General features: G+C 34.6%; 1 protein-coding gene across 1 annotated transcript; it reads left to right on the top strand.

Annotated features, from left to right (window-relative positions):
- The first annotated feature begins 7,365 nt into the window (after positions 1–7,365).
- LOC118838552 (60S ribosomal protein L18a-like) lies at positions 7,366–7,896 on the top strand. Its single transcript, XM_036745896.1, has one exon. It carries the CDS (start codon positions 7,366–7,368, stop codon positions 7,894–7,896), a length of 531 nt encoding a protein of 176 aa, XP_036601791.1.
- Positions 7,897–15,586: the final 7,690 nt, after the last annotated feature.

The raw sequence follows: 15,586 nt of genomic DNA, 5'->3' as shown, positions 1-15,586 counted from the left end.
TCTTCTTCTTCTTCTTCTTCTTCTTCTTCTTCTCCTCTCTCCTCTCCTCTCCTCTCCTCTCCTCTCTGTCTCCTCTCCTCTCCTCTCTCTCTCTCTCTCTTCTCTCTCTCTCTCCCTCCTTCCCTCCCTGCCCAGCTTCCATATCATTGTCAGGGAACATACCATCTTCCCAGTTCCTCATCCCTGAAAAATTCCTGTGTTTTGACTTTATCTGTCTTCTTAATTGGCTGTTTTACTTTTATCATCAACTGGTCCCCCCCCACCCCTTTAGATTATGAGCTCCTTGAGGACAGATATTTTCTTTGGCTTCTTTTTATATCTCTAGTACTTAGCAAAATACATGCACAATGTAGGTGATTTATCAATTTTTATTACCGATATAAAAAAGAAGTACAAAATAATGTATCTGAGACACCATCCCCATGGACTAATCAAAGATGAAATAATCCAATTTTGTTGTTTTACTTTTAGAAAACAAGGTATTGTTCCAAGGAATAATATAAAAGACATAGGAAATGGATTTTCCATGGGAAAAACTTGTTTTCCATAGGTCAGTAAAACTACCTGCTAAAGAATGTTCTTATACTACCTACAGTAAATAATAATCTGTTAATATTTCATATTTTCCCTAAAAATATCCCAAAAATGTACCACCATTATGTCAGTTTAGTGTCAGACACTTCACATATTCCATTACATTATTAAATTTAGATACCTCTACCAAGTTGTGTAAGATGATCACATTATTTCCCTTTAAAAATATAAAGCTAGCCATGCTGGAGGAGTTAAATAAGAAGCCTCATCATACAATCCCATTCTGTGTGGAAAGATCCTGTCCCTTGTGGACATAAGTAATGAAATCATGTCTTTATTAAGTTGTAAATTGCTGCTCTCTGGCCCTCTGAGTTAATTCTTCTCAGTGGCAAAGTAAAGGCACCTGAATAATCAACACAATGAACAATCAAACTACAAAAGACAAAGCCCTTTGTAACCAAAATGTACCTCTGTGATACCTGTAAGGCTGATCACAAGGGCACTATGACATTTCACAAAAATAAACTACTCTGGCCTGCAAAAACACTAATAATTTAATAGTCATAACAAATGTTAAATTGCGCAATTTGAAAGAAGAAATGAGAATACACCCCCAAATCTACTCTTTCATGGAGGTAGAAGGTCGACAGCTGTTGCCTATTAACATGTTTTGGGACTTTTTCGATGTATTATTTGTGTATTGCATTCAATGTGTATTCAATGGATTGTATTGTGCTGATTTTTTCTTCTATTTCATTTGGATTTAATAATATGATTTGTTATATGGAATGGTTATACAGAATGGGAGGGTAGGGGTAGCAATAGTGGGGAAAACAATGATCATGTTAAAAAAAGATATAACTAAAATGTTTTTGAGCAAAAAGAAAAAATCAATCTCAACCTGGAGGTTCACTTCAAAATTTCCACTATAAAGTCAAATTGTGGTTCTAGACTATCACAAATCAGAAATTTATAATAAAAATCAACATCTCTAGCAGAATGATATCTATAATAATGTGGTCATTAATCTTTTCTGCCATTTTCTTTAGTAGAGAAAAGGTGAGGTCTAAGATTAAAGGGATATGAATTCTTAATCTGCCTTTACTACCGTGTGATCTGAGAAAACTTAATATTTTAGGTCTTTGATCATCTGCTAGATAAATATACTACATGTCTTAAGTATGTATTTGGGTTGTTGTGAGGATAAATGATATAAGAAATGTTTCTGAAAAGTTCTGAGAAATAATAGACAAAGGTGATGGTTTTTTCTTGTAATAAGTTGAGACCAAAATTGGGGCAGTAGGGATTTGATCCATTTGACCAAGGCAGCAAAATGTGTAGGGCAAGATTTCTCTATGCAGCAGTCTGGAGAATTACAACTTCATGCCTCACAGTTTTTAATGAATGCACAAAACCACTGGCCTGAGTGATGGAAGGGGTAGAAGGGAAGAAAGGGATGGGAAAGGTGATGTTCAAGAAAATATGAGTGGTAGAGTTGAAACCTTTTTGAGGAAGAGAATAAAATACCCTTCAAACTGAAAAGTCCATTTTAATTTTTTTTTCTCTATCTCTATCAATACTTAAAGGCTGTAATAAACTTCTAATCAAATAAGATTCCATACAAAAATGAGCAAAGGTAGAATCCCTTGACAAAATGCAACTCCTAAAAACTTGGCTTCATATTAGAGCTGTAAAGTCTCTAGCTTCTAAGCTCAGATAAAAAGGGCATAGTTTATTTGCACTTCATAAAAGCTGATCTTTATACTGAGCATATTTTTACTCTAACAGAATTGCCTACAAAAGATCTGCCAATTCACTTTTGCTCCCTTCTTTAACCTTTATACATTTACCCCAGGCTAAATTTTTTCAAGGTAAAGACTGTCCAAAAAGATGTTCTCTGGATGAATGTAAGCTTGCATGGACAATACCATAAAACAACTGTTTTATTTATAGACCATTCCTCCGGGCTTGCATTATGATTGAACAATATACTGTTTGTGGGTCTGCATCATATGCTTTATCTCTGGATAAAGCATACTTTGTCAATAGAGTTGGCTTAGTTAGTTGTAAAGGTCATGAACTGGAAATAATCTACTTTCTTTAAAAGAAAAAAAACAGTGTTCTTAGGAGGGGGAATAGAAATATATACTGTCTTTCTAACATTCATTATTTTCTATTTAAAAAGCATGAATTACCCCTAGAGTAGTGCCCAGGAAATACATGACCTTGTCTATTACATAGTATATGTACACAGCCCACAGAAGCATAGATTTGGAGCTGGAAGGAATCTTAAAGGGCACCCAACCCCTTCACTTTACTTGTGCATTTGAATTTGAAAGATGAAAGTTTACAAAATACATTCCCCCTAAAAGGAAATCATTATCTTCAAGGTATAGGTATAAGGAAGAGGGCTAAATAAACTCACTATTAAAAAACAGAATCCAGAAATCATAAGTGACAAGAAAATTAAAATGTTATTTATATATGTGTATGTGCATGTATGTGTACATATGCACACATACATATATTATATATGTACACAGAGAAAATGTAAGTAAATGTTCGAGTACATTTCAATTTTACTGTGTAAAATTACAGACAATATTTTTGATTATGGTAAAACTTCATGCTTTATATCTTCTTTGTGAATATTAAGAAAATATAAACTTCTTTATAAATAGAAAGGAAATGAAACAAGTTTGTAACATTTGCTTAAATATACAGCACTGCTACATCCTAGTTATCTTATTTTTAGAAATTACATAGACCACACATTAATTAAATGAAACTGAGAAATAAGAAGGTAAGTTACTCTTTACCTGTTCATCTATGTTCTATGCATCATTTGTGAAATCTTTGCCTGACATTTTTATATGGAGTAAAGCAATTACTCCCTTCAAAGCCAGTCAGTGTTTCTATTCATCAGCTGAAGACAACTTTCTTTCACCGTAGCTTTTGTGAATAGAATAGGTAGTATCTTCAGCAGTCTTCAGAATCTTTCATAGTATTTTAATTTGAAAATATATAATCTAATATCCTTTTAAAAGATTCTTGTTATAATTTTCATATGACCCAACTGCAGAAGTTATAGGAAATTGGTTAAAATTAAAGCATTCTTTTATTTCAAACTTTTTCTCTTACATTTTTCACTTTCCAAGCAAAATATCAAATTCGACCTACCTCAAAATACAACAGCCAAAGAGTTACTAATAATTTTATTCCTTTCTAAAAAGTATCAATGTTTTCATTACCAAGGCTTATTTGATGCTATTTCAATTAACAGCATATGAACATTAAATACTTTTTTTTAAAATTAGCTGTATTTAAAAAAAATGTTTGTTCTACCTCCATTCTTCATTCTTGCCAGATGTGTGGAAGGAGTATGTGATGTCACTAATGCTTGACTAAAGTAGGAAAACAGCTTGGGAATAGAGACAATTATTGAATTATCCCCTTCTGTGAGGAAGCAACATATTAAAAGGGGAGTTTTTAATTAATCAAAGAACTTTATCCTTTTTTAAAGTCATGTGTTCAAGTTTTTGGATACACATCACATTCATGACAAAAAAAGAAAAATCTAAATTTCCCTGTTGAATTTCATTATGAGTACTCACACCCATTCTCTATCGACCAAAGTACTATAATTTATTTGTGGCCACAGCTATCGTGATTCTCTTTTTACAAAAGCAAGGATTTGTCCTAACGGGTAAGAGCACTGGAGTCAGAGTTTAGAAGATCTGAGTTCAAATTCTACCTCACATACTTATTAACTGTGGGACTGCAGAAAAGTTGCTTAATCTTATCAGCTAAAATATCTTCATCTCTAAGAGAAGGGGAATAATAATATCTAGTTCACAGGATTGCAGTGAGTAGCAAGTGACATAACCTATGGAAGGCACTTTAATAACCCTAAAATGCATTATAAAGGTTAACTTTTTATTATTGTTATCCTAAATATCAACATATTCAAATTCTATCTTTTGCTTATTACTTTTCTGAAGTAGTCCAGATTTAAGTTCATAGCTCGACTGTCATCTTCTCACATCTGAATTATATAATCCTCCATCCCTTCCTCATGTCTCAGGCTCACTTCCCTAATCAATAAAATGAAGGAGCTGATGGCCTCTAAAGTCTGTTATAATGCTAAACATATGAACTAATGATCCATTCTACCTATGCACTCAGTCCCTGCTCCAAACCATCATTTATGCAACTGCCAACATAATGTTCTTAATATACAAGGTTTGGCTATAACCTCTACTCAAAAAAGAGAAGGAAAAAAGGACAAAAAGAAAGAAAAAAGAAGGAAGGAAATGAGGAGGGAAAGGGAAGGGGAAGGGGAAAAGGAAGGGGAAGGGGAAGGGGAAGGGGAAGGGGAAGGGGAAGGGGAAGGGAAGGGAAGGAAAGATTGAAAGTGTCCTTCTAAGGGAAAATGCAAAGTGTTTAATCTTGCAGTTAATAATTCTCCACTATCTGGATCCAATGTTATTTCACATCATTCCTTATACGTGTATTATCAGAGATTCCCTGCTTATGAACTTTCACTACCAGGCTTTATATATCCATATAGGTCATCTCATAAGTTCCTAGACTTATCAGAGATACCCTAAGGACCATCAAATTCAACTCCTGTATTTTGCAGATGAGAAAAGTGAATGTTGAGAGAGGTTAAATGATTTGTCTCCTCAATATTTCATAGAAGACTTCCTGTGGATCTTTCCAATGCCACAACATATTGATCCTATCTTTGTCCCACTCCCCAATACACATGCACATTCACATGTACATAAAGATTGAGCCTTAATCTTTAGTTTATTGGAGACTACATAATGTCATTCACTACATAAGCAGATATCACAGTCCTATTCAACCTTTTGTCATCTCCAGGTCTTGATTATTTATTTAAGATGTAAATCTGAAAATGTCCATACCCTTGTTGAAAAAAAAGTGTTAAATGCTGATTAAAATCATCACAAAAGTATAAGAAAACATTGAAGCCTTTGAATTATTAAAATCAAGGAAAATTTAAAAGAATCTTAGAAGTTATTAAAACTAAGGAACACAGAGGCAGTTAAGCAAGGGACCTCAAGCATACATAAGGGGACATCACAATTCTCCTTTTTTGATATGTTTACATCTAGAGGAGGGAAAGGCTTAAACTACAGAGAGAGATTTAGACTAGTTATATGGCAAATGGTAAGCAACACTAATTAGGAGTGATTCTGAATACTTTAAAAACTGGCTCTGGAAATCTTAATGAAGAGACTGGAAATCTTTAAGAGCATTACAAGAAATCATCATAAATATTCAGTTTAAGTACATCTACATGGAGGAAAAAAAGACCAAAGTAAATAACTTTATAAGGTCCATTCCATTTCTAGGATATTATGATTACATAAAATTCCAAAAACTAAAAGTTTTCACTTAATCAGGTAAAAATTTTATCCAAGCCACATGGCATCACCTGTGTCACAAAGCTTAAAATGCCAGTTACCACAGTCTTCAATATTTATTGGTATTTAGGATAACATAACTGATGAATGTGGTGAAAAAGAATGAATCTGAGATGGAAACATAGATGGTGACCTTTTCTAATCACAAGGGTATCTGTCAAATTCTCATGGTTATACATATCACAAAACTGTTCCTAGGTGGTAGTTGTTCCATTCTTGATGAATGGGGCAAGAGCCAAAAGATCTATCATTCATGTTACAGGTATTATAGGAAAAGAAACATATGTGAATATCTAAAATATTGATGAACTCAGTCCATAAATTTTTCATGGAGATAGACATTGTGACATCAGTATTTTTCAGGCCACTGCTTCATCTAATATTTAAAGAGGAGAAAAATATACCATTAGGTTACCTGCTCTAGGAAATTTGTGGTGAATAAAATTCAATATGCTCTGTTGATTACTGAGGCTTTTCAGCGTACATGAATTTATTATTACTTAGTATCTATATCAATAACCTCATTGGGTTTGCAAATTATACAAGTTGGGCAGAATCACTCATACTCCAAGAAAAAGGATATGAATTAAAAATGAGGTACACATATTGGAAAAATCAGGAGTAGCCTTATGTGTAGGAAGAAATTGTAATCATCTTTCTTATATAATTTCAAAGGTGCCAGAAAAATACCTTCATATACTATGCTCTCCTCAGCCTTTGTTTTATGATTGATATTCAGAAAATCACAGAATCAGTGAATTTCAGAACTAGAAGAGATATTGTCGCCACTGCAACCTAACTGAGAAGTGGTTATGCTGTCTCTGCTTAAAGACCTCCAGTAAGGGGGAATGCTTTTGGAGACAAGACATTTCCCATTGGATTGCTAAAATTGTGAAAAAAAAACAAACTTTTGCCTTACATGTAACCTAAATTTGTCTATTCGCAGCTTCCACACATTGCTCCTATTTCTTTTTCTTGAGTACAGAGAGAATGAGTCTAATTAAACTTCCCCATAACAACCACTGAACTTCAGTATTATGCTCCACCCCTTTGAAACTTTTTTTCATTTAAATTATTTCTAGTTTCTTATGTGGCATAGACTAATGTAAATGATCATCATTCATCATCTGACTTCCCATTCACTAAATACTCTTCAGTTTTTCAATGTCTTCCCTAGATGGTGGCATCCAGAAATGATTCTAATTCTTGAGATGTCTATTCAGGGGCTCTTCACTATATGTCCTGTTCTGGATCAAACATTTCATTTGGGCTAAGAACTCATCTAGTTTAATCCTCTTTTGTTGTAAGGAACTAACCTCTATCAAAATGGTATATGGCTTTTTTATCGCGGGTTGGCGGGGAGTGAGGCAGCAGCACCATGAAGGCCTCGGGCACCCTGAGAGAGTATAAGGTAGTTAGACACTGCCTGCTTACTCCCAAGAGTCCAGTGCCGCCTCTTTATCGGATGCGGATCTTTGCTCCTAACCATGTTGTAGCAAAGTCCCGATTCTGGTACTGCGTTTCTCAGCTGAAAAAGATGAAGAAGTCGTCTGGAGAAACTGTATACTGTGGACAGGTCTTTGAAAAGTCCCCTCTTAGAGTGAAAAATTTTGGCATCTGGCTGCGCTACTATTCCAGGAGTGGATCCCACAACATGTACAGGGAGTACAGGGATCTGACCACTGCTGGTGTTGTCACTCAGTGCTACCGAGATATGGGAGCCCGTCACCGTGCCCGGGCTCACTCTATCCAGATCATGAAAGTGGAAGAAATTCCTGCCAGCAAGTGCCACCGGCCCGCAGTCAGGCAGTTTCACGATTCCAAAATCAAGTTCCCTCTGCCCCACAGAGTTCTACCGTGCCAGCACAAACCACGCTTTACTACCAAGAGACCCAACACTTTCTTCTAAGTGCAGAGACAACGAGGCACCTGTTTTGTTTGTCCCGTTTAAATAAATTTCTCAATTGGAAAAAAAAATGGTATATGGCCTGGGAGAGATATATCTTAATACCTTCATATTGAATTATCACAAATACAATATCAGAATTAAAGCTAGAATCAATTTTAGATGTCATCTAGTACCATCCCCTCATTTTACATGAGGAAATCTAGGCCCAGATTACTTAATGGAATAGACAAGTATCACATAAGTAGGAAATTATATTTGAATTTAGTTTCTCTAATTTCAAAACAAGCCCTCTTTCCTCTATACTATGGTATAAGTTTTTTGTTTGTTTTTTTTTTTTTTCCCCAACCTGACAGCTGGCTAAAGGGATCTTTCTACCAGGACAGAAAATATAGTAGGAAATTTAGACTTATAGAGTAGTGTACATATAGTCCTAGCAATTAAGGAAATGCCACGTTCTTGGCTGAACAGTCCAAGGGGAAGTTGTGAATGACCAATGCACAATTTAAAATCATGAGGTGGCAATGCAGAGGAAGATGAAAGGATGATACTAAAAACTGGAAGCTAGACAGAATAAAAAATAAATTCCACCCATATCACTACCCTCCCTTTCCCAACAAAAGCAAAAAGAAATGGTCCATCAAAATTAGGAGGAAGTTCTAAGTACAACACAAAATATCAGGACCAACACAACAAACTGAGATCCTAGATAAGTAACAATAATCTAGGGACTATTTAGCATTTAATGATCTCAGAACCAGTGAGTACCATACACTTTTTGTGATTTAGCAACACACTTCCATACCCAAAGCTACATGCTGATGTATTAATAAGAATCAGGTGTGTAAGAACTGGAACCTCATCCTTCAGTTACTTTTACTGACCTTTATAAAGTACAGCTAAATTGCAATAGGGCCTAAATCAAAACATTAAATCAAAAACTATTGTCTAACAAAAACAGTAACAAAGGGGACATGATAAGAATTAATTTTTTTATTGCTGTCTGCTTTATTTTAGGTCCAGGAATGTAGGTCACTGCTTATTTAACTGTCTGCTCTAATTAAAAAGCAGCAGTCTCTCTTATTTTGGCATATCTATAATACTAAGCATACTAAGACTGATTTTTGCTACTATATTTCCATGCAGCAATATTTAGGCTTGGAGTTCAAATAAGATTTTTACAGATTATGTGTACTATCTTATTCTTCCTAGAGGTAAAAAAAAATCCAAAACAGAACATGCTCAGATCACAAGTCTTGATAAGCTCACAATACTTGTTGCAGCTACTTACTGTTGGGACCAGGGATACTCTCTATGACATTAATCTCAGAAATGAAGACCTTGTACCCAAATTTATTTTAATTACTTTTCATGGATCTGTTATCCCATGACTTTCAACCTTTAGTCTACCTAATTATATTTTTGGTTTTTCTTCCTCTTTATAAGTTACAATCTTTATAAATTTTCTGACCACTTTTTAAAGCAGAACTTTCCTTTATTTGTCATATGTTTTTCTCCCTTGAGTTTCAATGAGACCTTTCCCCTAACAGCCATTTCTAGTATTCTGCAGATTTCATGCAGAATTATATTCACTGGTGTTCATAATTTTAGAAACTTCAATGATATCCCTTCCTTAGTTTCCATATTTCTAAAGCAAAAGGACTTGATTGTTTTTTTATTATATTTTAAGTAGTACTTCGGCTCTCCAACTTTAAATCCTGAGACTTACTCAGCGTACTTGTGTGTTAAGAACTTAACAGCACCACACACACTCATGAAAGTTAATGACAGATTTTTTAACAGTATGATAATATTATGTGCTTCTTACCCTCCCCCCTTCCATACCATCTTAGCCCTACCTATATTGCTTAATATCAGAGAGGAAATTCCACTTTTAGGAAAGAGAAACAAACATGAGTTTATTTCTTAGCACTTTACCACAATTCTTCTCTCTTTAAACAATCAATATAATTGGATACAGAAGCATACAACACATTTATATAAAATTCCAAGTTTAAAAAGACACAATATTTACATCTTAACAAAAGAAAAAGACAATAAAATACAAAAGCTTAATTAAATATTTCTAAATCTGTATTTGGAATTAAAGCCAGAATTTATCAGTATACCAGGAAATGACTGAAATCAATTTTCTCTTAACTTAAAAGCAGAGATCTTTCTGCAAAAGATACAGGTGCCAAATCTCCTGTTATATTATCAAGAGCTATTTCTGTGTAAACTCATAATGATGCTTACATACTAGTATTACAACTAATAATTCTTTCTCACAATATTTTATTTAAAAAAATTACAGCACTGAAATTGCTCCTAAAGCATTAAAAAAGAGTAAATGAAAAGAAATTAAATGAGTAGTGTAAATAATATGATTTAAAACCAAGCATTCTACTTATTTACTATTGCTAAAGTAAGGCCTTTCTAAAAGAATATAGGGAATTATAACTACAATATGCATAATAAATTATTGTAAACATATGTTGTCCAGGGGGAAAATGAAAGGTAATAAAGCAACAACAGGGGACATGTTTCATTAACATCAAAATATTATTACTGAAATTCCATCTATACCCTCACTTAAATCTAAAGTTGCAAAAAATAGCTATAAGGCAAAGAGAAACAAATACAATTTAATCATATTTGGAAACATATTCCAAATCATTCCTTTGTTTAATTTCTTGTTGTATCTTATTTACAAATTTTCAAAAGCATGGGAATCAAGGACATCCTCTTTTCCCTGGAGAGGAAGATAGGTTGCAGGAATAACTGACCAATTTAATAAAGCTCTTTTTTTCTGTGAGCAATTGACATTTAATTCACCATTTGCAATACTATTTAAATGATCAAAATACAAAGCAAATTCTTCCATAACATAAGGTGTTCCTTCACTAGACTAGAAATGACACATATCCAGAACAAAGTGAAAAAAGCTCATAAGTCTTCAATAATATCTTGAAAAAAATCAACAAGTAATAAGGATCCCATAGGATACAACTAATTACAATATGACTCATTAGACTAATCTAATGCTTTAAGTATATTTACTTTCAAATTTGAGGTACTTCATCCATTAACAAATGTCACCATCTCTCCTTGCCTTTGAATAGATGGTCATCACGAGTTTCTAGAGTTGAAAAAAAAATCATTCATCCTCACCTTTATTGTAATGAGTATTATATTGCATTCAACTTAATTCAAGATCCCACTGTATTTTATGAATTCAAATCATACCTCCTTACCACAATTAATACATAAAGAAAACATGGATTTATTAATGTCAACTTTATGACTGGATAGTGATTGATTGGACCTGTGATTTTGCTGGTATAGGGAACTCCTCTAGAAGCAAATACTTTAAAACTGGTCAATAATTTCTCTGCAACTTACAGTCTTGGAGAATTACCTAAAACACTGAGAGGTTAAGTTACTTGCCCAGGGTCACACAGCCAATATATCTAATAGGTGGAAGGTAAACCAAGATATTTTTGGTTTCAAGTACAGATTTATGCACCATACCACACACAGTCTCTTACTAGCTTTATGATATATCTATTAACCCTAATTATCAACACTAGCACCATAAAGTGATTGCACTTTAAATATAATTATCATACTTTCTCCTCATCATACATTTTGCCTTACAAGAGGTAAATTTATTTTCATTCTTTTAAATCAACAATTCCTTGGCCATTACCTAAAGCAGTAGGGCACTCCATGGATGATAAATGAATAAAATATTTGTTAAGCCTTTACTATTGACAAGGCTCTGTATTAAGCAATGAAAATATACACAGAAAAGTAGGTAAATCCTAGCCATCCAGAAGCTCAAATTCTAATCTGACAGATAAAATAGAAGGAATGTTTCAACTGTGAGTCATATATAAAGGTCTGACTAATGTACAATGGCAAAGGAAGTGATAATTCCCGAGGGGATGTAGAAAAATTGAGATACTCAGGCACTGCTGGTTGAGTTGTCTACTGATCCTACCATTTTGGATAATAACTGCAACTATCCCCAAGCACATGATAAAACTGTACATACTCTTTTACCTACCAATACTACTACTACTTCTATGTCCCAAAGAAATGGAAATGCATAAAGCATTGAAAATTGAGAGGATGCCCATCAACTGGAGAAAGGCTGAACAAGTTGTGGAATATGATTGTGATGGAATACTCTTGTGCTATAAAACAGAATGAGCAGGATTCTTTCAGACAAACTGGATAAGACTCACATGAACTGAAGCAAAGTAAAGTGAGCAGAACTGGGAGAATATTGTACATGGTAACAGCAAAATTGTACAATGATGAAATGTGAATGATGAGTCTCAGCAATACAAAGATCCAAACAATTTTTAAGGACATGATAAAATGCTATTCACCTCCAGAGAAAAAAAAATTGATGAAGTCTGAATGCACAGTTTAATTTTTACTTTTTTCATTTTTTTTTTTTGGTTTGTGTTTTCTTTTTCTACATGGCTAATTTGGAAATATATTGCATGACTGCAAAAGTAAAATCTACATGAAATTGCTTACCTTCTCAATGAGGGGAGATGGAGGGCAAAATTTGGAATTCAAGAATTTTAAATTGAATGTTAAAAATTGTTTTTACATGTAATTAGAAAAAAAGGAAAAACTCAGAGACTGGAGCTAGGATTTACCAGATGTTACAATCACAAATGGCTTTGCTCCATTAGAAAGGCCAGCATATTCTACTTCAAGGAGATCACAGGAAGGGGAAAAGGACTCACAAGTATAAAAATACTTACAGCAGCTCTTTGTAATGAAAAAGAACTAGAAAATAATGGGGGTACTATCAATTGGGGACTAACCAAAAAAATTACTACATATGGATGTAATGGAAATATTACTGTCCTGTAATACATAATGAAAAAATGGTTTAAAATAAACCTGAGATGACTTCTATAAGCTAATGCAGAGTGAAGTAAAAAGCATAGAATGAGAAGAATAATTTGGTTAGCAACACTGTAAATTGTGATAGCCCTAAGGATTTTGACAGTTGAACAATCAACCATGATTGCAGAAGACTAATGATAAACTATTCTGCCCATCTATTGACAGAGAGATGATAGAGTCCAGATGAAGAATGAGACCTATGTTTTGAGAAATGGACAATGTTAAAATGTGTTTTGATTCACTCTGCTTATTTCTTGCAAGAGTTTGGTTTTCTTTTTCTTTTTCTTTTCTTTTAAATTGGGAAGGAAGTGTGGTAAGAAGACAAAGTACTTGTTAATTGAAAAATAAAATTTTAAATAAAAATGATAATTCCTCTTTTAATGGTATTTCAGTTATTATAAAAATATTAGTTTCTGATGTTGAACCATTGCTTAGTACAAAGATTTAAACATGGTAAAGGCTTAATAAATGCCTTACAAATTAATTCATTTAATCATCCACTCTATTTTCACTATTGAAGCACAACCTAAAAAATAACAGATTAATGCATATTGAAATATATATGAAATTCAGCAAGGTACATGACAAAAATTTTCATGACATCCTTAGGGACAAGCTATGATACAGGTGTTGAAAAGGAATGAATTTGGGGGGTGGAGCCAAGATGGTGCTGTGAAAGGAAGGAATTACTAGAGCTCTCTCACAAATTCTGTCAGTTATGTCTAAAAAAAGAATCACAGCAGATTTGAGAGAGTTTGAAGCCAATAGTAGACTAAGAGGGGTAGACGTGCCAGGCACGCGGATGGGCACCAGAACAAACCAACCATGAACAGCAGAGAAATCCAGACAGCAAACCAGTCTGAGAGGTTGCTGGGAAAGTGAAAGGGTGGAGCAGGAACAGGCCCAGGGCAGAAGTACTGGCTATGGCTGTGATCCAGACCCAGGCCTCTCAGCCCAGGATGGGAGTTTGTTGGAGCACAGAGACTGCAACCATGGGAGTATCTAGCCCAGAGGCCTCCAACCCTCAATCTAAAGGTTTGAAACTCGCCTTCTTGAACTTCCAGGTGCCATGATGGCAAGGTAAAATGGCTCATATCCCTCCTTTGAATAAACCCAGAGAATAAAACCTCAGGAGAAACAGAGGAGCCAGAAGGGAGGTTTCAGTAGCGAGAGAAGTGGGGGAGACAGGCCTTCCTGTGGTGGCAGAAGGAGACTAGTGCAGGAAGAGAGGTGTCCCAGAAGCCCTCACCTTAGCAGAACAATGAGAGTAACTGAGCCCCAGGGGATGGAACTAACCAACATGAATGCCAGGTCCCCACACTTTGCTTTGCATAGCCAGGGGAAATGGCAGACACCAGAACAGACAAGAGCTGAGAGCACCCATTCTGTAGAACAGTCCTGGGGAAGAGGAGACACCGGGCAGTCAGACCACCACTACTTCACACTTCACAAAACCAGAGGCCATAGCATATAAAGCTAGATCCTAACACAAGAAACTTGGAACAGAGTCTGCTGAGCAGCAGAAACAGAGATCCACTTCAGAAACCAGGATGAAAAAAAATAAAACACCATGTAAAAGAATAGCAAGAGGCTTTCAAAGGTAATAGATTCACACTATGGAGACAGGCATGATTAAAATAACAATTCAGAAGAAGACAGCATGAACACTATACCCACATCAGAAACCTCAAAAGGGAAAGTGAACTGGTCTCCAGATCTAAAAGCATTACTGGAGGAATTCAAGGGGCACTTTAAAAACCAAATTAGGTAAGTAAAAGAAAAAATGGGAAAAAAATCAATGAGGAAAACAAATCTTTAAAAGGTAAAATTAGAGCACTGGTTAAGGAAAATCAGAATATAATTGGAGAAAATGTCTCAATGAAAAATAAAATCAACCAAATGGAAAAGGAGGTAGAGAAGATAAAGGAAGAAAACAAAACATTAAAAATTAGAATTGGGCAAGGAGAAGCTAATGGCTCTATGAGACGTCAAGAATCAAACAAAATGTAAAAAATAAAAAAATAGAAGAAAACATGAAATATCTCATTTGAAAACCCACCAACCCAGAAAACAGATCCAGGAGAGACAATCTAAATATTGTTGGGCTACCTGAAAGCTATGATGAAAAAAAGAGCCTGGACAGCATATTCTATGAAATCCTTAAGGGAAATTGCCCAGAGGTCCTAGAACCAGAGGGTAAAATTGTCATCGAAAAATCCATCAATCACTCCCTCAAAAAGATCACAAAACTCCAAGAGTTATTATAGCCAAATTACAGAACTACCACATCAAGGAGAAAATCCTGCAAGCAGCTAGAAAGAAACAATTCAAATATCACAGAACTACACTAGGATCACATAGGATCTTTCAGCCTCTACATTAAAGGACAGGAGAAATTGGAATGCGATATTCTGAAAGGCAAATGAGTTTTGACTAAAACCAAGGATCAACTACCCAGGAAAATCAATGAAATAAGGGAATTCCAGACATTCCTGATGAAAAGGCCAGAGCTCAATGGAAAGTCTGATCTCCAAATACAAAACTCAAGAGAGACATAAAAAGGTAAATGGGGGGAGGGCTAGTTAATCAATAAGGTTATTTCATTATACCCTTAAATAAGATTACTTTGTTTTATATACATTTTAAATATATATGTCAATCTTGAAAACAGTATACTCCTTATGACAATTGAAAGGGATATTCATAGGCTGAGGATATCAGTATAAAATAACCAATATTATGATTAAAAAATATAAGTAAG

The sequence above is a fragment of the Trichosurus vulpecula genome, chromosome 2 (genome assembly GCF_011100635.1).
Source record: "Trichosurus vulpecula isolate mTriVul1 chromosome 2, mTriVul1.pri, whole genome shotgun sequence".
NCBI lineage: Eukaryota > Metazoa > Chordata > Mammalia > Diprotodontia > Phalangeridae > Trichosurus > Trichosurus vulpecula.
Note: the sequence above shows the minus strand (reverse complement) of the source record. Positions and strands in the feature narration are given on the sequence as shown.